The following is a 23,459-nucleotide window of genomic DNA, read 5'->3' on the forward strand; positions in this document are numbered from 1 at the left end:
GTGCTATTAATGATAGAGTTGATCAGCAGACACTTCTTGGGTGGAAACTAAGTTTATTTACAGTATACTCAGCAGCAACCACATGTGTACTTTCAACACCAACTCTATCTCTACACTGACTCCTGAGGAACGCCGCTCTACTCTCCTATTGGTTACTACATATCATGTGATCTTGTCTAACAAGTATTATTCTTAAAGGTACTGCACACAAAATAAAACCATAATTATTACATTCCTTCCCCTTTAACTCAGCTATACATATATTTACAAGTACATATTTTTCAAGACAGCATAATATTTACACAGGAATTTATAAGTTCAGTCTTTCAGGTGGTTTCCTGGTATGTGTGGAATGTCACAGCTCCACAACTTCAGATTCTTTGTCAGGAACCACCTTTTCCGGAGTTGCCTGAACATCAGGTGCTTCAGTGGGCACTTGCCTCAACTCTTACAGGAACATCAGACATGTCAGTCCTGGGTTGATTATCCTCATCAGGAAAAACGCAGACCCACTCATGATCACCAGTAGAACCATACCTTGATTTGTCTCTCTCTTCCTTAAGTGGTCCACCTGTTATGGATGATCCAGCCTTCCACCTCCATGTGGTAAGAAAGAGGTCCAATCACTGCACTTATTTCACCCAGTAACCACTTTGGTCCTTCCCCAAAGTTCTTCACATACATCGACTTTCCTGCAGTAAATTTCATCTTGCGACTATGCCAGTCATGTCTAGTGTTCTGGCTTACATGACTCCTTTCCCCCCTTCCCCTCTAAATTTGACATTATTAAGCTCAATCTCGCCCTGATATGATGTTTTAACAATAACTTCGCAAGTGTGACACCTGTTGTTGTATGAGGGGTAGTCCTGTAATAAAAAAGAAAGCATGGTTGCTAAGGAATTGCCAGTTAGCTTTTTCATGCCTGCGTTGAATGTTTGAACTGCCCTTTTGGCCAGTCTGTTTGAGGAGATATGGTACGATGCAGTTTTCACATGAGTCATATCGTTGCGGCTGATAAGCCATTGAAACTCAGCACTTGTGAATGCCCTGACATTATTGGAAACAATTACTTCTGGTAGTCCATGAATGGCAAAACTCTAACGTAGTTTCTTAATTGTAACGGCCGATATTGGTGACTTTACCTCATATATGTCCAACCATTTTGAATGGGCATCGACAATGAGCAGAAACATTGTTCCCAGGAAAGATCCAATATAGTCAATGCGTAACTGCACTCAGGGTCTACCTGGCTATTGGTGTAACAGAGCTGTCGCTGGCAACTTTTGCATTTGCTGACATTGTAACAGTGCTTTACTAAACTCTATTTCACCATCCTTCCTAGGCCACCATGGATAGCCACATGCTATGGTCTTCATTTGGGAAATACCTGGATGGGCAATGTGTAGTTCAAATAAAAATGGCTCTCTTCCCTTTAGAGGAACAATCACTCATGCTCCCCACAATAAGATGCCATCCTGGCTGGTTATTTCATGTCTTCTGTTGAAGTAATTTCATTTAATCAGATATGGGCTCCTGTGACCAAACATGTAGCACTTGTTCTGGTACCTGAGACAGGACTCGGTCCCGACTTGACCAGTCTCTGATCTGTTGAGCACATGCTGACGAGGAATCTAAGAAATTTAACAGCAAAACAAATTCCCGTGGAACTGGGATGTGGTCATCATTTTCTTGTAAAGGTAAATGACAAAGGGCATTGGCGTTTGCGATTTGATTGCCAGGGAGTATTTGTGTGCTGCCAGAATTTAAGCCCTATTGTTATTTCTGTATCTTCTTTCTATGTGCCTTCTCCTTTCTAGTGCTTACTTTAATTTGGGCTTTCTTTTTGACTTCACTGTTGGCCAGACTTGTCTCAGGTACAAACTCAACTTGTCTGAGTTAAGTGGATGAGTCTCCCAAAATTTCATTATCTGTCTGCTTCTTGGAAAATCCTGCAACTTTTGCTTCCAAAACCTCTTGAGCTTCATTTAGCTGATTATTCAGGTCTTCCTCTCTTTTTTGTTTGCTGACTCCTGGAAAATTGTACATTTTTGTGTCTTCTCTGCCAACTCATTCTTCAGTTTGTTCAGAGAAGTGCTGAATTCTTTCTGTTTCTCTTCATACTTTTCCATAGGCACAATCTTTGACCTGAGAGGACCTTGTAGTGTGTGAAGGCCTCTCAACAGATTTTCTTTTTTCCCTTTAAAGATTGCTCACCTCGTCTCAAGTTCTATCATCAAGCAGCTTCGAGTTCCTTTGCTGTTCTTCCAGGTTTTGGCTTAAGACAGCCTGCATTTCTTCAGGTTGTTGAGTCCTTACACACTCCTTTTTCAAAACAGGAATGCTTCCAGCTTCTTTTTGGAATCCCAGCGGCCAATCAAGGTTGATTTCCCTTAGCCAATTTCACCCTAGAAGGCTTAACCCTCTGCCTTTCAATACTAACATTGGTAGCTTTGCTGATTGGCTTATATAATGGACAGTTACTCTGCTTATGCCTTTTACTTGAATGTCTTCGCCCATATATGTTTTTAGCTTGACAGCTGTTTCTCCTAAACTTAATTGATGCTCCCCATTATTCAAATATCCAAAGGTATCTTCCACAATTACTGTAGTGGAAGCTCCCATGTCCACTTCCATTCTAACAAGTTTACCATTTACTTTCACTGTGACAAATATTGGTTCTGCCTTTCCAACTTTCAGATTAAACAATGAGTAAATGTCTGAATTTGTTGTTTCAGACTCTTCTACATTGTAGATTTCATTGGGCTACTTCTTTTGTTTACAAGCCTGCTTGAATCTTTCCTTGCATTGCCTCATCATATGTCCATTTCTATCACAATAGTAGCATTTGGTTTTTTAAACTGTCAGTTACTAAAAGACTGATTGTTTTCACCTCTATTAAAATTATGCTTCAATTTCATTGTTATTTTTCTTTATTCTTCGGCTAGTAGGGCTACTTCCCGCTTCTTGGCAGAGTCTCGCTTTCTCGTGTCTCTTTTGGCTGAGGCTTCCCGCCCAATGTGGAGGGTGGCACCATTTTGCGCACCCTGTATTGCTTTTGAATCTCTTACTGTACTTTCCATAGCCAGCATTATCTATAGCGCCTTCTTGAAATCCAGATTCACTTCAGACAATAATTTTTTCTGAATAGTGTTCCCTTTCACACCACACACTAAACAATCTCTGAGCATGTCGTTCAGAGTTGTACCAAACTCACAATGTTCCATTAGCTGCTTCACATTTGCCATATAGCATGCAATTGTCTCACCTGGGGCTCTATTTCGCAAATTAAACCTGAACCTTTGCATCATGACTGAGGGCTTAGGTTGAAAGTGACCCTTCACAAGGTCCACCAATTCATCAAAATTTTTTGAATCTGGCACACCAGGTGCCATAAAACTTCGAATCAAGCTGTAGGTTTTGCTCCCACAAGTACTCAAGAGGATCGCTCGCCTCTTCTCTTCCCCCGTAATCTTGTTTGCTTGAAAAAATAACTTGCGGCATTCTATGTAATGAGACCAATTGTCTGTCACAGGTTCAAAAGGGTCAATTCTCCCAAATTATGATATTTTGAGAGGGGCTAATATCTTCAATTCTAACGGAGCTTACTACTCACAATCACTGGACGAGGTACAGTGCCGATCTCTTTTTAACTTGACTTCTTCTGTTCAATCCTGTTTTATCCTCTTTGCCAGTTTGTTGTAGGGTGGCCAAGTTGTGCTATTAATGATAGAGTTGATCTGCAGGCACTTCTTGGATGGAAACTTTAAGTTTATTTACAATATACTCAGCAGTGACTACACATGTGCTTTCAACTCCAACTCCAACTCTACACTGACTCCTGAGGTAGCCTGTGTTATTCTCCTATTGGTTACTACAGATCGTGTGATCTTACCTAACCAGTATTATTCTTAAAGGTCAAAGCAAAAAACTGTGGATGCTGGAAATCCAAACCAAAAATAAAAATACCTGGAAAAACTCAGCAGGTCTGGCAGCATCTGCAGAGAGGAACACAGTTAACATTTCGAGTCCGTTTGGCTCTTCAACAGAACTAAGTAAAAATAGAAAAGAGGTGAAATATAAGCTGGTTAAGGTCGGGGGGGTGGGGGGGGGGGCGGTGGTGGGACAGGTAGAGCTGGATAGAGAGCCAGTGATAGGTGGAGATAGCCAAAAGATGTCACAGACAAAAGGACAAAGAGGTGTTGAAGCCCTAGTGGGGATGGGGTGGGGTGAAGGGAAGGGATCAAAATAGGCTAAAAGGTAGGGATAAAACAATGGATGGAAATACATTTAAAAATAATGTAAATAGGTGGGAAAAGAAAAATCTAGATAAATTATTGGAAAAAAGAGGGGATCGGAAAGGGGGTGAGGATGGAGGAGAGAGCTCATGATCTAAAATTGTTGAACTCAATATTCAATCCGGAAGGCTGTAAAGTGCCTAGTCGGAAGATGAGGTGCTCTCCTCCAGTTTGCGTTGAGCTTCACTGGCAGCAGGCCAAGGACGGACATGTGGGCATGAGAGCAGGGTGGAGTGTTGAAACAGCAAGTGACAGGGATGTCTGGGTCATGCTTACGGACAGGCCGAAGGTGTTCTGCAAAGCAGTCACCCAGTCTGCGTTTGATCTCTTCAATGTAGAGGAAACCGCATTGGGAGCAACGAATGCAGTAGACTAAGTTGAGGGAAGTACAAGTGAAATGCTGCTTCACTTGAAAGGAGTGTTTGGGCCCTTGGACAGTGAGGAGAGGGGAAGTAAAGGGGCAGGTGTTGCACCTTCTGCGGTTGCGTGGGAAGGTGCCATGGGAGGGAGTTGAGGTGTAGGAGGTGATGGAGGAGTGGACCAGGGTGTCCCGGAGGGAACAATCCCTGCGGAATGCCACTGGGGGTTGGGGGGGGGGCGGGGGTTGGGGGGGGGGGGGGGGGGGGGGGGGGGGTGAAAGGAAGATGTGTTTGGTGGTGGCATCATGCTGGAGTTGGCAGAAATTGGGGAGGATGATCCTTTGAATGCGGAGGCTGGTGGGGTGATAAGTGAGGACCAGGGAAACCCTATCACGGTTCTGGGAGGGAGAGGAAGGTGCGAGGGCGGATGCGCGAGAGATGGGCCGGACACGGTTGAGGGCCCTGTCAACCACCTTGGGTGGAAAACCTCGGTTAAGGAAGAAGGAAGACATGTCAGAGGAACTGTTTTTCAAAGTGGCATCATCAGAATGGATGCAAAGGAGGCGAAGGAACTGAGAGAATGGGATGGAGTCCTTACAGGAAGCAGGGTGTGAGGAGCTGTAGTCGAGGTAGCTGTGGGAGTCGGTAGGCTTGCAATGAATATTGGTGGACAGTCTATCACCAGAAATTGAGACAGAGAGGTCAAGGAAGGGAAGGGAAGTGTCAGAGATGGACCATGTGAAAATGATGGACGGGTGGAAATTGGAAGCAAAATTAATACATTTTTTCAGTTCCAGACGAGAGCATGAAGCAGCACTGAAGTAATCATTGATGTACCGGAGAAAGAGTTGTGGGAGGGGGCCGGAGTAGGACTGGAACAAGGAATGTTCCACATACCCCATAAAGAGACAGGCATAACTGGGGCCCATGTGGGTACCCATAGCCACACCTTTTATTTGGAGGAAGTGAGAGGAGTTTAAGGAGAAATTGTTCAGTGTGAGAACAAATTCAGCCAGACGGAGGAGAGTAGTAGTGGATGGGGATTGTTTGGGCCTCTGGTCGAGAAAGAAGCGGCCTTGCACACTAAATAAAATCATAATTACTACATGTAGCTACAACATTGCACAGTCAGCTACCATTCTGCATTAGTATTAGTGGAACATTATTTCACTGAAAGTTCTACAATGACCCTTTGACTAAATGAGAATTTAATTCTTTGCTCAAGCCTCCATAAAGACATTGCAACAATGGAAAGCCATGTCCTTTTGCCAACCAGGTAGGCTGGTTCTAAGCTCCACAATCTGGTTTGATCATTGAGCCATGTGTGCCCTACAAGCAGCCAGAAAACTAGTTTGAATCAAGAAATTCCATCATTTAAATATTTATAATTTTTAAAAGTTAAACCACAGTCAAAACCTTAAGAAATGAGTCTTCACACTTATAATGGCAATAATTTGCAATAATTACTACTCAGCACATTGTTGAAAGAATCTCTGACAGCCAATCCAGGCTTAATTAAATATGGTTAAATATATTTAATTAAGCCATAATTCAATTATTGTTGACTGGCAATAATTGGCATTTATTGCATATTTTAAAAGCACATTAGCTGAAATGGATATGAAGATCTTCTGTGGCGAGTTTAGTTTATATCTACTATGTAAATGCAGCAACTTCACGTCATTCAATGCATTTCAATGAAGAGGCAAAAGAGAAAGTGTCATCTTTGGCAAAGACAATGGCAGAGTGGAGCAACTAGGACAGCAGCTACTAGATTTTTGAGTTTAGTTATACACCTGCACCCTGCCTGAAATTGCTGCATATTTGCGCATAATGATGTGCCATTAGCTCCACTGTTACACTGACAGCAAATTAAGGCCCATTATAACTAACTTTTACCTGTTGCAGCAAGGTTTTTGATAAAGTGGCACAAATAGGTCAGTGTAAAATCTAGAAAAAAATCATTTGTGTCTCAATTTCATAGTACTGCTGCACTAGAATTATAGCTTACATAGAATTATATGGCAAATAAAAAACAGAAATAGACCATTGAGCCCAACTAGTTTGTACTGTTGTTTATACTCCACACAAGTTTCATCCTATTCCTTCTGCTTCATCTCAGCCTTTCAGCATACCTTTCTATTCCCCTTTCACTCATGCACTTATTTAATTTCCTTCTGAAAGCATCTAAGCTATATTTGCCTTAACCACTTCATGCAGTTGCAAGTTCTACATTCTAACCACTCTCTGAGTAAAGATATTTCTTCTTATCTCTCTATTGGATTTATTCATTGTGCTTCACAAGTTAACAGTCCTCTAGTGGGCTTACAAATTGTACCTTAATGTAAAATACACCAAACAGAAAATGGCCAGGATTGTTCAGTCAATGCTGAAGGAATAGTACTTGCTACTGATCTTGAAAAAGCCGCCTATAATGTTTTAGTGGAATTGAAAGTGTAGCCTTCCTCTGTTTGCAATGTTGCTTTGAATTTGGCACCTTCTACAGAGTATCTGTGGTGTCTAACAAGACAGACAGTAGGCAGGCTGATCATCCAATCAGACTGAAGAATTCTGATAGATGGAAGAGCAGGAAATAAAAAGCAGAGAATATAAATCACATTTAAATTACTGTGCAGAAAATGAAATACAAATTGTGACATATGCATGGGGTTAAAGGTGAAACATAACTATCGGAACTTTTTTTAAATTAAAGAAAACTTCAATTTTTAAATGTTCTTTTGAGGGAATAATGCCACATACTTGTGAAAATAGATATTCAGGGCCAGTAAGTTTGTTCAGCAATAGTTATGACTTAGTGCTCTGTTAAAAACTCAATTGCTCCTAACTAAACAAGGCTTAACTTTTTCATTTTGATCCTTGCAGTAAGAATAGTGTTCACAACAACCAAGATTTCTATATTGATTTCAGCCTTGTTGTTAGGCTTAAAGGACCAAATACCATTTTTGTTCTTTGTTTTCTTGCATTCTGTAATAAAATTCCAGTTATAAGGTATTAAACACATGAATTCCATTCCAGTAACAATGCACTTACTTTCTATCTATGTACTGTTCAGCACTGAACCCCTTGTTAATAGTCTTGTTTTGGTGCTCAACTGTTATATTGATGTTTCTCTGCTGGACAGAGATTCAGCATTGAACTCTCTGATGCTTTTTATTTTAAAGAAGATGTAACTCTTTCGAGTATAAGCCCATTTCCATCTGTTTCAGATGAAGTTACATTGTTTCATAGTTTGCCATTGTGAGAATTGAACTCTTGATCTGGGGGTTACAAACCCAGTACCATAACCACTTGGCTATTTAGGCCAAGCTAAGCCTACTGCACCTGGTATTCCCAGGCAGCCTCCCATCCAAGTACTAACCAGGCCTGAGTCTGCTTAGCTTCCGAGATCAGACGAGATCGGGTGTTTTCAGACTAGTATGGCCGTAGGCTCTGATGCTTTTTAGGTGGAGGATGCTGGTAGAAGCAAATTGCAAATCAATAATCCAAATCAAGAGGGTTTTGTCCAGTGATTGGACTTCACAGCTCCTTGCTAAAAACTGTAATTTTTAATGCAACAATAGGCACTATTTTTTATATATTACTGTGTTTTTCACATCTGACTTACGGGTGGAATTGCCGGTGCATTTGTGTCCATAGGCAGACTTGAAGCAAACGCTAGGCAGAAAAATTTGAGGAAACTTGTGGAAAATATGATAAGCATTTAATTATATTCTGCAAAATATCCTCGTTCTAATGCCCGTCTCATGATTCAGGTCTGACTGTATCTTGGTACATTTGGCTTTGCCCAACACTATGCGGAATGAGGAATTTCCATTATGAAGATAGATTGGAGAAGCTGGGACTGTTTTCCTTGGAGAAGGCTGAGAGGAGATTTGATAGAGATATTCAAGATCATGAGGGATCTGGGCAGAGGAGACAAGAATAAATTGTCTCTGCTAGTGAAAGGATCGAGAAAGAATGGGCACAAATTTAAAGGAATTGGCAAAAGGAGCAAAAGTGACATGAGGGAAAAATCTTTCACACAGTGAATGATTAAGGTTTGGAATGCACTACATAAAAGCGTGGTGGAGGTAGGTTCAATTGAGGTATTCAAAAGGGAATTAGACAGTTATCTGAAAAGGAAGAGTGTACGTGGTTATGGGGAGAAGGCAGGGGAATGGCACTAGATGGATTCAGAGAGACAGTGCAAATGCTATGGGTCAAATGGCTTCCTTCTGCGCTGTGACAATTATGTGATTCTGTAAAGAACTGAAAACAGTTCAAAACAAGTGTAAAGTTACATCCAGAGTTTTAGATGCAGGAGGAAACAAAATAATTTTCAGATGTTTTATTATGAATTTGTTATTAAAAATATTCATCCTCACTGAGACCTGCTTTTTACATAGGATCACATTACATAGGATATATGACATACATAGAAATAGGCTAATCAGCCTGACCAATCCACTCCAATGTTTTTGCTCCACGAGTTTCTTCCCATTTTTTCTCATCTAAATCTACCATCATAACTATCCATTATTCCCTTCTCCCTCAAATGCTTGTCTAGCTTCCCCTTAAATTCCCCTTATTCGCTTTAACTGCTCCTTGTGGTAATGGGTTCCGCATTTTCATCACTCTTTGGATAAAGAAATCTCTTCTTAATTCCCCATTGGCTTCTTAGTGACTATATTATATTGATAGCCTCTAGTTGTGCTCTTCCCTGTCAAGAGGAAATATTCTCTTTATATCCACTCAATCAAAACTATTCATAATTTTAAAGACCTCTGTTAGGTCACCCCTCAGCCTTCTTTTTTGGAGAGAAAAGAGAACCAGCCTGTGATTCCTGATATGTATACCCACACATTGCTTATATCATCCTTGTTAATCCTCTCTGCACCCTCTTCAGTGCATCATTTTATAACATGGCGACCAAAACTGCTGCAGTACTCTAAGTATTGTCTAACCAAGGTTTGTACAGGTTTAGCATAACTTCCACACTTTTCAATTCTATCCCCCTAGTAATAAAGCCTAGTGCTTGGTTTTTTTTATGGCCTTGCTAACCTGTGGCACAACTTTTAGTGATTGAAGCATTTGTACCCCATGATCCCTTTGTTCCCCCCCCCCCCCCATCAGGCTTTGCACTTTCCAACTAAAAAGTAACCTCCATATTCCTCATAACAAAATGTACTACTCACATTTACCTGTATTGAACTTCATTTGCCAATTGTTTATCCATTCTGCAAGTTTATTAATGTCCTCCTGTACTTTTTAAAAATTTATTCATTCATGGGAAGGCCAGTAATTGTTGACCTTCCATTGAACTGAGTAGCTTGCTAGGGCATTTAAGAGTCAACCGCATTGCTATGGGTCTGGAGTCATATGTAGGCCAAACCAAGTAAGGATGGCAGATTTCACTTCCCTGAAGAACATTAGTGAGTTAGGTCGGTTTTTCAACAATGATGGTAGTTTCATGGTTACCATTAGTGAAACTAGCTTTCGATACCAGATGTTTTATTTATTAATTGTATTTAAATTCCACCAATTGCCAGTGTGGATTTATACCCATGTCCTTAGAGCCTGGATCTATGGGTGCTAGTCCAGTGACATTGCCATTACACCACCATCTCCCTAATTTATTGCAGTACTCCTAAATGTTGAGTATCCCGCCCCTCCAAATTGATGTCATCTGCAAATTTAGAAATTGTGTTTTTTATTCCAAATCCAAATTGTTAATGTAAATTGTGAACAGCAGTGGACCCAGAACTGACCTTTGCGGAACACCACTTCCCATCCTCTGCCACTCTGAATAAATACCCTTTACTCCCACTCACTGCTTGCTGTCTTGAAGCTAGAAAGCAATCCATTTTGCCATTTGACCCCAACTCCACATTCTCTAAACTTATTCATTAGTATGTCCTGGGGCACTTTATTGAAGGCATTTTGAAAATCTAGATAAACCAAATCTACTGCATTCCCACCTTCTACTCTCTCTGTTACGACTTCAAAAATTTCAATAAAATTGGTCAAGCAAGATTTTCTCATTGGAAATCTATGCTGACTATTCATTATTGTGTTTCTCATTTCTAGATGTTCTTCTATTCTCTCCTTCAGTAAGGATTTCATTATTTTGCCTACCACTGACATTAAGCTGACTAGTCTATAATTCCTTGGACATGTTCCGTCCCCCTTCTCAATTACAGGAATTATATTAGCTAGTCCTCTGGCACTAATCCTATAGATTATTTTAAAATGACTCAATCCACCTGGACCATGGGTTTTTATCCTCTTTGAGTTTTTTTATTCAATGCATCCCCTCTTAATTTTAAGTGCATTTATCTCATTGTTCACCTCATCAGTCAATGTCACTTTGACCTGTTCTATCTTATTTTTGGAAAAATATACTTCATTCATAAAATATCTGAAAGAGCATTACAAAATATTTCTAAATGGCCATCACAAAAAATGCAATCATGTCCAACTTTTCCACATGGATCATGGCGTGATTCAATACAATCATTGAATATTACAGTCATTTCAATATGGTTATTACAGACAGTCAGACAGTGCAATGGTATTGGAGTTATCGACATACATCACATTGCACCCTGAGGTGCTTCAATACAATTATAATACAATTATTTTTCAATGCATACATTCACTGTGAGCCGTACAGCCCGAGGGGTCTATACAATTTCCAGTCCCTTGATGCACTATGGCAGAAAGGTCTTAGACTGTGACTTTTCCCCATTATGCCTTTGCGGCGGCTGCCCCAAGCTTTAGTGCATCCTTCAGCACATAGTCCTGGACCTTGGAATGTGCCAGTCTGCAATACTCGGTCGGGGACAACTCTTTGCACTGGAAGACCAACATCTTTCGGGCAGACCAAAGAGTGTCTTTCACCGAATTAATGATCCTTCAACTGCAGTTGATTTTTGTCTCAGTATGTGTCCCTGGGAACAGCTCATAGAGCACAGAGTCCTGTGTCACCATGCTGCTTGGGATGAACCTCGACAGAAAGCACTGCATCTCTCTCCAGACCTTCTTTGCAAAGGCACATTCCACAAGGAGGTGAACAACAGTCTTGTCCCTACCACAGCCACCTCGAGGGCAACGTGCAGAGGGGGTGAGACTCCTGGCCTGTTAGAAGGATCTGACGGGGAGTGCGTTTCTTACCACCAGCCAAGCTACATCTTGGTGCTTGTTGGAAAGTTCTGGCGATAAGGCATTCTGCCAAATGACTTTGACAGTCTGCTCGGGGAACCATCCGACAGGATCCACCATCTCCTTTTCCCGCAGGGCCTCTAAGACGTTATGTGCCGGCCACTGCCTGATGGACTTGTGATCTGGAGATGTTTATCTGCATTAATGTTTCCACGAAGGACAGGTGGCAGGGCATGGTCCAACTACTTGGAGCATTCTGTAGCAGCGTGGCCAGACCCATCCTTCGCAACACCGGGGACAGGTAGAACCTCAGCACGTAGTGACACTTGGTGTTTATGTACCGAGGGTCTATGCACAGCTTGATGCAGCCGCACACAAAGGTTGCCATCAGGATGAGGGCGATGTTGGGCATGATTTCCCCCCCTTATCTAGAGGCTTGTACATCACATCCCTGCAGACACAATCCATTTTCAACCTCCAGATAAAGCAAAAGATGGTTCAGGTGATCAACATCACACAGGAGTGTGGAATAAGCCATTCCTGCACCACAAACCGCAACAGCAAGAGCGCCTCACATCTTATAACCATGTTCTTACCTGCAGTGGAGAGGGCCATTACCAAAATGAAATAATTATTTGCCATTTTGCCACCGCTCTATTGTTAGCCGTGGTAGTATCCAGTCTATCCCCATCACAGCCTTCTTTTTTATCAATATACCTGCAAAATATTTACCTATTTTGTTTTATGTCCCTTGATAATTTAATTTTGTGGTTCCTCTTTGCCATCCTAGTTGTTTTTGTTTTACTTCTCTCCGACTCTCTTGGTATCCTCTCTTATGCTTATCTTATATTTGTTGTCTATGTACTAAATGTATGCCTCTTTCCTGGCCCTTATTCGTTTCCTTATGTCTTCATTCATCCGTGAAGTATCGTTAGTGTATTTGTCATTTCATTTTGTTATTTGAGAATGCATTTTTATGTCATCAGCATGAGCCACGTTAAGCACTGAAAAGCTTCCACGTTCGCATGTTAGTAAACATGCTGTGCTTAATGCGCATAAATGTACTGAAACTTCAATTTTCACATTTAAAGTAGAGTCATATGGTGTGAATTCCTGCTTGTTTAACTGTTTTCTGTTTTTTTTATATTTATTTTATTACTGTACGCTATTGAGATTATCAGTACACTGGCAGTAAATTGACAATTCAGTAAAATGAGCACATGAAGGGGCGTAACTTCGGGTGTAACTTCCCAAGTACTTTCACGCACGTCCTTTAATGATCTATCCAGAGTTGTCCCAGGGTCATAGCTGCAAATCTGCATTGTGACCTGGCAACTTTCCACTGTTCATCTGTCCGTTACATAAGCCTGCAGCGCTATCCCAGCGCCAGTTATCTCAGTGACGGAAGAAGGTGGAGTGTAGGACCTCGCGGATTCTGTGCGTGCGGTGCCGGCTTGAGGCTCCGGTGAAGCAACTCTGAGGCGGCGGCCGCTCTCTCCTCACATGCCCGCCGAGCACCAAGCCTCCCCGCCCTTGCAATGGCGTTCATGGAGAAGAAGAGCCCGGGCAAAGTGCTGCTGGACGACACGGTACCACTGTCCTGCGTGATCGAAGCCAGCCAAAACCTGCAGTCGCACACGGTGAGTGCGGAGAGCAGGGCCGGCCCACCTCGGGGATGGATGGGGAGTTGGGGGGTGCGGAGGTGTTTAGGCCGCAGCTCCGAGGGGAGGCGAGGCGAGGGTGATGCCGGTTGGGAGGTGATTTAGAAGGCGGCCTGTGGGAGGCGGTGACAGAGGGACGGGCTGGATCGTACCCCGAGCGCTGCCGGCTGTGGCAGAGCCAAGCGAGCGTGGTTCCAGTTGGAAATGCAGTCACGCCTGGAGAGCAGCCTGAGGCAAAGCCTAGACTGTTAATGATTGTGGAATTGTGAAATCCTTCCAGTCTTTACAGGGATTAGTATCTGCTGTATCACTGCGTTGCACAATCCCTGGATTGCAGACACTGCCAAAGGTTACAAAATTCAAGGCCCCCCGCCCCCCCTCCGACTGGTACAATTCAACCCACTTCGTTCATTACTATACTCATGCCAATAGAACTGTGTTTATTCACACACTTGTATTTTTGTCACCTGTTTCTTACTGGCTAAAAACGGATGTTGTGAAAGCTGTTGAGTAGTCATAGTAATTTACGTTAATAATCCCTCGCGTTTGCAGCAACTGGTCAAGTGTAGAGAGTGTATAAATTTATTCTATACAGAATTAAAAATGCCACTGCTGAAGTATGGAGTTCCTTTGGGTATATGTGTTTATATCTCGACCTCACCAGGTTTCTGACCCAGCCGCAGCATTGAGCCCTAATCAAAGTCACAAATGACATCTGATGTAACTGTGTTGCACTATTGCTCTTCATTCTCTTTGACAACATTGCAATCCTTGACACTGTTGATCACACCATGTACCGAAAACACATCTCTTTTGTTGGCCAGCTCAAAAGGACTGACCTCTCCTAGTTCCACTCCTATCAACCCAAGCGTTTTGTTTTTCCTCCCCTGACATCATTACCTTTGGAGTCCCGGAAATATGTTTCCTCGGCCCCATTCTTCTTAACTATGTTTCCCCTAACAACATTTTCAAAGACATGGGATCAGGTTTCATGTGTATGCTAACAGTATGGGTGGTTGGTCTGTTTTCGACACTTGGCAAAAGGAGCTTTACATTATCAATGCCTACCTGGGTGCTAGAGTACTGAAATGTCTTAAAAATTCACTAAAAAGTGGATATACTGAATTAACTATCATTGCTATGCTGTATTTCTTTTCTGTGAAAATTCAGCTTCTCAAGCCTTTTTTAAATCACAAAAAATGAGTGTTAAGTATTGTATCGCAGTGGGTGTGGTATCATGGTATAGTTGCCCCATGCATTTACTTTCTGTTCTGTTTCAACATGAGGTGCAATTATGGTGCAGAATTGAAAGTTAAACAGGTGTTTATCAATAAAACTGAATTTAAAAAAAAATCAAATGAGTGGTCATGATGATTCTAACCATATTTCTTTCCATTTAAGTCTGGGGATTTCTTCTGAAATTTGAACTTCTTTAACCTGAAGCTAAACTGTCTTTTCAAAAATTTGTTTCTGTTTATCAGCAAATTTATGTGCTGTACTCTTTGTCTAAAAATAGAACCATGATATGACATCAGATGTTTGATTTCTTTTCCCTCTTTTTCTAAACTTTGAGTCACCCATGCTACTATGTTCCACACTGATGGGATGGGCAAATTACTTGCTTTAAGATCTCTGTCAGTGTTGTGGTTGAGCTTTGTAAGAGTGACCTGGGTGACTTGGCAAAAACAGAATTACCTGGAAAAACTCAGCAGGTCTGGCAGCATCGGCAGAGAAGAAAAGAATTGACGTTCTGTGGAAGGGTCATGAGGACTCAACGTCAACTCTTTTCTTCTCCGCCGATGCTGCCAGACCTGCTGAGTTTTTCCAGGTAATTCTGTTTTTGTTTTGGATTTCCAGCATCCGCAGTTTTTTGTTTTTATCTCTGGGTGACTTGGCAACTGTGTAGAAGGTGCCCTGCCCCTTACTCTGAGACCGTTACCTCACTGAAGTAAATTGCAATCGTGAACCTGTGGCTACAATTCGCAAAGTGTGTTTGTGCTGAAATGCCATCAACCATCGTTCCTGTCTGAACAAGTGTGGATTATCCAAGGAATACTAGCACCTATTTAAGGGCAAAGTGTGTTTAACTAATATGAGTGAGTTTTTTGATAAGCGAACAGAGAAGATTGATGAAGATAATGTCATTGATGTACGTGGACTTTCAAAAGGTGTTTGAAATTGTGCTATGAACAAGCTTGTCAGCAAAGGTGAAGCCTGTGGAATAAAAACAACAGTGGCAGTGTGGATATGAAGTTGGTTAAGCGACAGAGTACTTAAGCAGATACTGTTCCAATTGGTGAAGGTTTGGGAACCAGAGGATACCAGTTTGAAGTGATTGGCAAAAGAATAGAGGCAACATGAGGAAGAACATTTTTACACAACAAGTGGTTAGGATCTGAAATGAATTTCCAGAGAGTGTGGTGGAGACAGATTTAATTGTAGCTTTCAAAAAGGAATTGGACAATTATCTGAAGCAAAAAGATTTGTAGGACAATGGCCAAAAGACAGGGGAGTAGGATAAGCCGAGTTGCTCTTGCAGAGAGTCAACACACAAATGGCCTCCTCCTTTGTTGTAACCATACTGTGATTCTTTGAAATCTAGTCCATTTAAGGAGGGATGAGGTTTGGTGCCAAAAAATAGAATTGTGGGGGTTTGAGTGAGAGTAGTTACAGTGGATCTATTGAGAGCTGAGCCTGACTAACAAATAGTTAGAGACAGGTTTTCATGGCTCCCATAGCTGTTATCCTAATTCAGAGATCCACTTGAATCTTCCATTTACCTGTTTTTGAATGGCTCAATTGAGTGTTGCTGTTATCCTCTCTCAGGTACCATGCCCTAAAAAAGGACATTGGCAAACCACGGACTCCCGTGCATTGGTCCATGGTTATGGTTGGCAAGGTACTACAATGGTTTGCTGTTGCCTTCCGCAGGTTCTGGCTGACCAGGAGATTCTCCTGCTCTTAGGCCTGTCAGAATGCATTTTGGAAGGATTTGCAGGTTGATAATCAATCTGTTTGCACACATTATGTGCATCAAATCCTGAAGTGGGACTCAAACCTGGGGCTTCTGGCCCAGAGGTAGGGTCACTACCACGGCACCACAAGATCTCCATATGTTGCTGTTACAAGGTTTTAAAAAAGTTATTTTACAGAAATCGTGCTTGAACATATGAAATAGGAGCAGAAGTAGGCCATTCGGCCCCTCAAGCCTGCTCCACCACTCATTAAGATCATGACTGATTTGTTTGTTTCACATTCCACATTCCCATGTACCCCTGATAACCTTAGATTCTCATTAGGCAAAGGAATCAGTCTACCTCTGCATGAAAAATATTCAATGACCCCTTCACCACCGCCTCCTGAGGCAAAGTTCCAATGTCGCACAACCCTCTTGAGAGAAAATAATTCTCATCCCTGTCCTAAAAGGGTGACCCCTAATTTTAAAACAGTGCCCCTTAGTTCTGGACACACGAGAAAATATCCTTTCCACGTCCACCTTGCCAAGACCGTTCAGGATCTTTTATTCTTCAGTCAAGTCACCTTTCACTCTTCTGAACTCCAGTGGAAGCAAGCCTAGTCTGTCCAACCTATCATCATTAGACAACTTGCTCATTCCAGATATCAATCTTGTAAACCTCCGCTGAACCGCCTCCAATGCAGTTAAATTCTTCCTTAAATAAGAAGACTCAACCCAACAGTATTCGAGATGCGGCCTCATCAATGCCCTGTATAACTGAAGCATAACATCCTTTCTTTTATGTTCAATTCCTCTCGTAATAGAGGTTAGCATTCCATTAACCTTCTTGAGTACATGCTCTACTTGTATGCTAACTTATTGTGACTCATGCACTAGAATATGTAGATCCCCCTGCACCTCGGAATTTAGCAGTCATTCTCCATTTAAGCTCTGCTTTTTTATTCTTCCTGCCAAAGTGAACAACTTCACATTTCCCCACATTATACTCCATCTGCCAGATTTTTGCCCACTCACTCAACCAATCTATATCCGTCTGCAACCTCCTTATGTCTTCTTCGCAACATACTTTCCTACCTATCTTTGTGTCATCTGCAAATTTAGCTACTGTGCCTTCACTCCCCTTATCTAAGTTATTGATGTAAAAAAGTTGAGGCCCCAGCACAGACCCCTGCAGGACTCCACTCATCACAACCTGCCAATCAGACCCATTAATGCCAGCCAGCCAATCTTCCATCTATGATAATATGTTACCCCCACACCATGAGCTTTTATTTTCCGCGATAACCTTTGATGTGGCATCTTATCAAATGCCTTCTGGAAATCCAAGTACAGCACATCTACAGGCTCCCCTTTATCCACAATACTTCTTCAAAGAACTCCAATAAATTGGTTAAGCGTAATTCCCCTTTCACAAAGCCAATTACCAATTACCTTGAGTTTCTCTAAATGCCCAGCTGTAACTTCCTTAATGATTGATTCTAACATCTTCCCCACGACAGACGTCAAACTAACTGACCTATAGTTTCCTTCTGTTCCTGAATAGAGGGATTATATTTGCTACTTTCCAGTCTGATGGAACCTTTCCAGAACCTAGCAAATTTTGGAAAATGAACACCAATGTATCTACTACCTCATTAGCCACCTCTTTTTAAAACCCTAGGATCAAGTCCATCAGGACCCGGAGACTTGTCAGCCCACAGCTCCCTCTGTTTGCTCACTACTGCTTCCCTAGTGATTGTAATTCCACCAAGTTCCCCTCTCTCTTCCACCTTCTGATTTATAGCTATTACTGGAATGTTTTTTGTATCCTCTATAGTGAAGACAGAAACAAAATATTTGTTCATTTCATCCACCATTTCCTTATTTTCAACTATTAACTCCCCATTCTCCCTCACTGGAGGACCAAAAGCCCCTTTACTTATTCTTTTCCTTTTCAAATACCTGTAAGTATTCTTTCTATTTGTTTTTACATTTCTAGCTAGCTTCCTCTCATACTCTTAATTTCTTTCTCCTGATTAACCTTTTAGTCATTCTCTGCCATTCTTCATTTTCTGACCAATCATCTGACCTGCCACACATCTTTGGGCAGTTGTATGCTATTTCCTTAAATTTGATACTTTCCTTAACTATTTTATTTAATCACAGATGATGAGTCCTCCCCTTAGAATTTTTCTCTATAGTAGGAATATACTTATTTTGAGTATTCCGAAATATCCCCTTAAATGTCTGCCACTGCTTCTCTATTGTAAGAATGGTAAGGGTAAAAAATTGAAGTGAGCAACCAACTTCAGCTTTTCTTACAGCAAACTGAGTTCTTTTTTGGGCTAGACTTGTTGAGATGTTTTCTGAATTACCATATTTGTTGGCTAGACTACTGTAATTCAAAAAGTTGTGAATCATTCTCTGTTTCAAGACACCCATTGGAAAGGATGTGGCTATGAGAAGCTGCCTGACTACTTTTAATTTTGTGCCTGTAGAGCATGCTAAGTTGCCACCCAATATTTTTAACCTTGCTATAAATGAATCAGTGTTTGTCGTATGCATTATATTGGTTACTGGATTATTCTGCCTGTAAAAATTTAAAAATGAACTTCCTCCTTTCAATTGCTATATATAGTATGGAAGGAAATATGCATGATCTTCAACTAACTCAGTTATTTTCAGTTTCCTGTCTATTCTTGGGTATTAGGTAAAACTGGAAGTTTGTGAGCATGAAATTTTCTTGTTATTCTCTAAAGTGAAACTGGTTGGGTGCGCAGTCTACACATTTTATTTTGAGTGACCTCCTGTCTTTGGTGCCTTTATTCCATGTACCACATTTTTGTAAATGTTTTCTGAAATATTGATCTCGGAAGACAAAGGTTATTGATGTAATAAAAAACATAAAGATTCTTTATTGGGAATGAAGTTTGGAAATTTTAATAAAAATCAATTAATTTGTTCTATGTGCACTATGGCACTGAAAAAGGAATCCCCAGGAGCGCAGGACAAGTTTAGAAGTTCCTGTGTGAAAATGGTCCTCAAAACCTGAAGCAAATTTAGGACTATTTTGTTCCTGAGTTCCATGTGAAAACTTGCATTTATATGGTGTCTTCCACCCTTTTTTAATATTGTTCTCCCTCCCATGGGTATATTTTTCACTCCATGTTCTTTTGTTTTCTTTGTTTGTGTCCAAATCTTGTGTTAGGTCCTAAGCTCTGAATTCCCTCCCTTAACCTTTCTCCTGCTTGAAGACACCTTTCCTAAAACCTAGCTCATAACAAGGCGCTGTCCTGTTATTTCCTTATGTGGCTTGATGTCATATTTTGTTTGATTATGCATCCTGTGATGCACCTTCGGATGCTTTGTTGTGTTAAAAGTACTATGCTTAAAGTAGTTGTTAAATATAGAGTAATTTTACTTCAGAGTCATCAGAGGAGCATTGCATGTGGTTTTGATGCTGGGCATCAACATCCGTCAAACTGCCTGTTGAATTTTGTTTCCTGTTTATCCAGTTACTATATTCAGTGTGGGCTTTTTCTTTGCTGCGTTGTTTACTCTCATTTGATATGCTTGTGTTTATGCTTAAAAAAAAGAAAATTGGAAAAAATGGTACATATCTTTAGGGATAGAGTAAAAGCCTTCTTTTGAAATGTTTCTAGGATAACACTTTGAGGGGTTATCGTGTAAAATTATTTTAGTGGAAGAGAGCGTAGTGTGCCCGGTTTTTATCTTTAGTGAGTTTCACTGTCAAACTTAGCACCCACTCTTAGCCAGTTATCAAGGCAAAATTAACAACAGTACCTCATTAAACCAAAATAATTTAAAGCTTAGAAATTGGACAAACATGTTAAGAGTAAATTAGAGTGATTGTAGTTTAAATATTGTACATTGTAAATATTTCCTTGTCCCTGGAATCATTCTGGTAAACCTTTTCTGCACCGTCTCTAATGCCTTCACTTCCTCCTTAAAGTGCAGGGCACAGAATTGGACCCAGTTAAAACGGAACCAAAGCTTTATAAAGGTTCAAAATAAATTCCTTGCTTTTCTATCTTACGCCTCTATTTATAAAGCTCAAGATACTGAATGCTTTTTCAACCACTTTCTCAACCTACCCTGATACCTTCAATGATTTGTGCACAGGTACCCCCAGATCTCTCTGTTCCTGAATCCACTCTAGGATTGTGCCATTTATCTTATTTCCTTCCTTCATTCTTCTACTAAAATGTATCACCTAACGCTTCTCTGCATTAAATTTTTCATTTGCCATGTGTGCATCCATTCCACCAGCCTGTCTGTGTGTCCTCTTGAAGTTTATTACTATCTTCCTCATAGTTCACAATACTCCCAATTTTTGTGTCATCTGCAAGCTTTGAAATTGTATCATGCTCACCCAAGTCTCAGTCTTTAATATATATCAAGAAAAGTTGTGGTCCTATTACTGACCCCTGAGGAACACCATTCTATAACTTCCTCCAGCCTGAGATGTTAGCGACGGAAACAGTTAACTGTCAAGGAGTGTTTAAGTGATAATTGTAAGTTAACAAGCTAAGTACCTCTCTTGGCGTGTATATAAAGGGAAAACAGATGAGACACTAGCTGGGATTCTCCGGGTCTGCTGGCATTGGGCATGTTTGACGACGTGAGCGGACAATATGGTGCGATCAGCTTCACGATGGCGTGAAACCAGCTTGCGATTGTCCACTCAGCCCACCAATGGTGGGTCGTGCTCTCTGCAATCTGACATCGGGAACCTCATTGTAATACATCAGCATATCGTTATTAGGCCTGCCCTCTGGAATCGTTCCCACTCCCTGGATCGTCTGCCCATATCAGTGGGAAAATGCGCCAGATGGACATGTGAGGATATGTGTATGAGAATGGGTGGCGATGTCCCTTGAGCTGGCAGTGAGAGGTATGCCAGTGATTGTGTGATAGGCTTGAGTGTGAGAGTTTAGAGTGATGAGGTTGTCATACCCTGGCTGCATGGATGAGATCATTGATTCTCTATCTGCATTGGCTGGCCAACCTCTTCTGTGCAGCATCGGCACTGATCACCACTGCCACCGCCTCCCAAGCCTGGTTGGTCATGTCGCTGCCCATCCTGTGGCCAGAGCGGTGGTAGAGGAGATCGTGGCAGGCCTCCATGGCAGTCAAAATGCCTTCCAGTGATGCATCACTAAACCTGGGAGCTGCAGTCTTTTTGTCTTTCTTGGAAATGTTCCCTGCAGGGAGGCGATGGCAAAGTGGTATTGTTGCTCGACTAGTAATCCAGAGACCCAGAGTAATGCTCTGGGGACCCGGGTTCGAATCCTGCCATGGCAGATGATGGAATTTGAATTCAATAAAATTATGGAATTGTAAAAACCCATCTAGCCTACATTTGACTCCAGACCCACAGTAATGTGGTTGACACTTAAATGCCCTCTAAAATGTATCAAACCGCTACAAAGTCACAAAAAAAGGAATGAAATTGGACGGGCCACCCGGCATCAACCTAGACACTGGAAACAACAACGGCAATCAGAGATCTGTCGACCCTGCAAAATCCTCCTTGCATCTGGGGGCTAGTGCTAAAATTGGGAGAGCTGCCTCACAAACTAGTCGAGCAACAGCCTGTTGTCCTCAATGGAATCATATCTTACAAATAATGTCCAAAACACCACAATCACCATCCCTAGGTATGTCCTGTCGCACCGGCGGCACAGCGGTATACAGTCGAGAGGGAGTTGCCCTAGGAGTCCTCAACATCGACTCCGAACCGCATGAAGTTTCACCAGATCAAACATGGGCAAGGAAACCACCTGCTAGTTACCATGTACTGCCCTCCCTCAGCTGATGAATTAATGTTCCTAATTCACTTGGAGGAAACACTGAGGGGTGCCACATTTGGACATGGACTGCTTCAGTATCTGAGGAGTCACGAATGGTGCTGAACATTGTGCAATCATCAGTGAGCATCCCCACTTCTGACCTTATGATGTAAGGAAGGTCATTGATTAAGCAGCTGAAGATGGTTGGGCCAAGGTCACTACCCAAAGGAACTTCTGCAGTAGTGTCCTGGAGCTGAAATACCTGACCTCCAACAACCACAGCCATCTCCCTTTGTGCTAGGTACGAATCCAACCAGATGGCACAGAATGTACTCTAGGTGAGGGACTTCAATGTCCATCACCAAGAGTGACTTGGTAGCACCACTACTGATCGAGCTGGCCAAGTCCTAAGTCCTAGACTGGGTCTGTGGCCAGTGGTGAAGGAAAAACATGCTTGACCTCATCCTCACCAACCTGCCTGCTGCAGGTGCATCTGTCCATGACAGTATTGGTAGGAGTGACCACCCCACAGTCATTGTGGAGACGTCCCACCTTCACATTGAGGGTACCCTCCATCATGTTGTGTGACACTACCACCATGATAAATGGGATAGAGTTCGAACAGATCTAGCAACTAAAGACTGGGCATCAGGTGCTGTGGGCCATCAGAAGCATCAGAATTATACTCGAACACAATCTGTAACCTCATGGCCCGGCATATGACCCACTCTACCATTACCATCAAGCTATGGGATCAACCCTGGTTCAATGAAGAATGCAGGAGGGCATGCTAGGAGCAGCACCAGGCATACCTAAAAATGAGGTGTCAACTTGATGAAACTACAACACAGGGCTACTTGCATGCCAAACAGCATAAGCAGCAAATCATAGACCGAGCTATGTGATCCCACAACCAACGGATCAGATCTAAGTTCTGTAGTCCTGCCACATTCAGCTGTGAATGTTGGTGTACAATTAAGCAACTCACTGGAGGAGAAGGCTGTACAAATATCCCCATCCTCAATGAAGGAGGAGCCCGGCACATCAGTGCAAAAGATAAAGTTGAAGCATTTGCCATGATCTTCAACCAGAAGTGGTGAGTGGATGGTCCATCTCTGCCTCTGGAAGTCCCTAGCTTCACAGATGCCAGTCTTCAGCCAATTCGATTCACTCCATGTGACATCAAGAAACGGTTGAAGGCACTGAATACTGCA

At 41.9% G+C, this 23,459-nt stretch overlaps 1 protein-coding gene and 1 non-coding gene across 3 annotated transcripts in view; one reads left to right on the forward strand and one right to left on the reverse strand.

Moving 5' to 3' along the window:
- Window positions 1–7,984: 7,984 nt before the first annotated feature.
- On the reverse strand, window positions 7,985–8,103 carry LOC121280624. The gene has a single exon (XR_005943663.1). It is a non-coding gene; the product is annotated as a 5S ribosomal RNA (ribosomal RNA).
- Window positions 8,104–13,123: 5,020 nt separating this feature from the next.
- pxk (PX domain containing serine/threonine kinase) overlaps window positions 13,124–23,459 on the forward strand; it is an 85,623-nt gene continuing 75,287 nt past the window's right edge. Inside the window, exon 1 of one of the 2 annotated variants that reach the window (XR_005943462.1) lies at window positions 13,124–13,455. Coding sequence is in view for 1 of the 2 variants with exons in the window: in XM_041190885.1 (XP_041046819.1) it covers window positions 13,354–13,455 (102 nt within the window). In the remaining variant the exon portion in view is untranslated. The remainder of the gene's footprint in view (window positions 13,456–23,459) is intronic. The other variant, XM_041190885.1, reaches the window with a different exon arrangement.

This window comes from Carcharodon carcharias, chromosome 7 (genome assembly GCF_017639515.1).
Source record: "Carcharodon carcharias isolate sCarCar2 chromosome 7, sCarCar2.pri, whole genome shotgun sequence".
NCBI lineage: Eukaryota > Metazoa > Chordata > Chondrichthyes > Lamniformes > Lamnidae > Carcharodon > Carcharodon carcharias.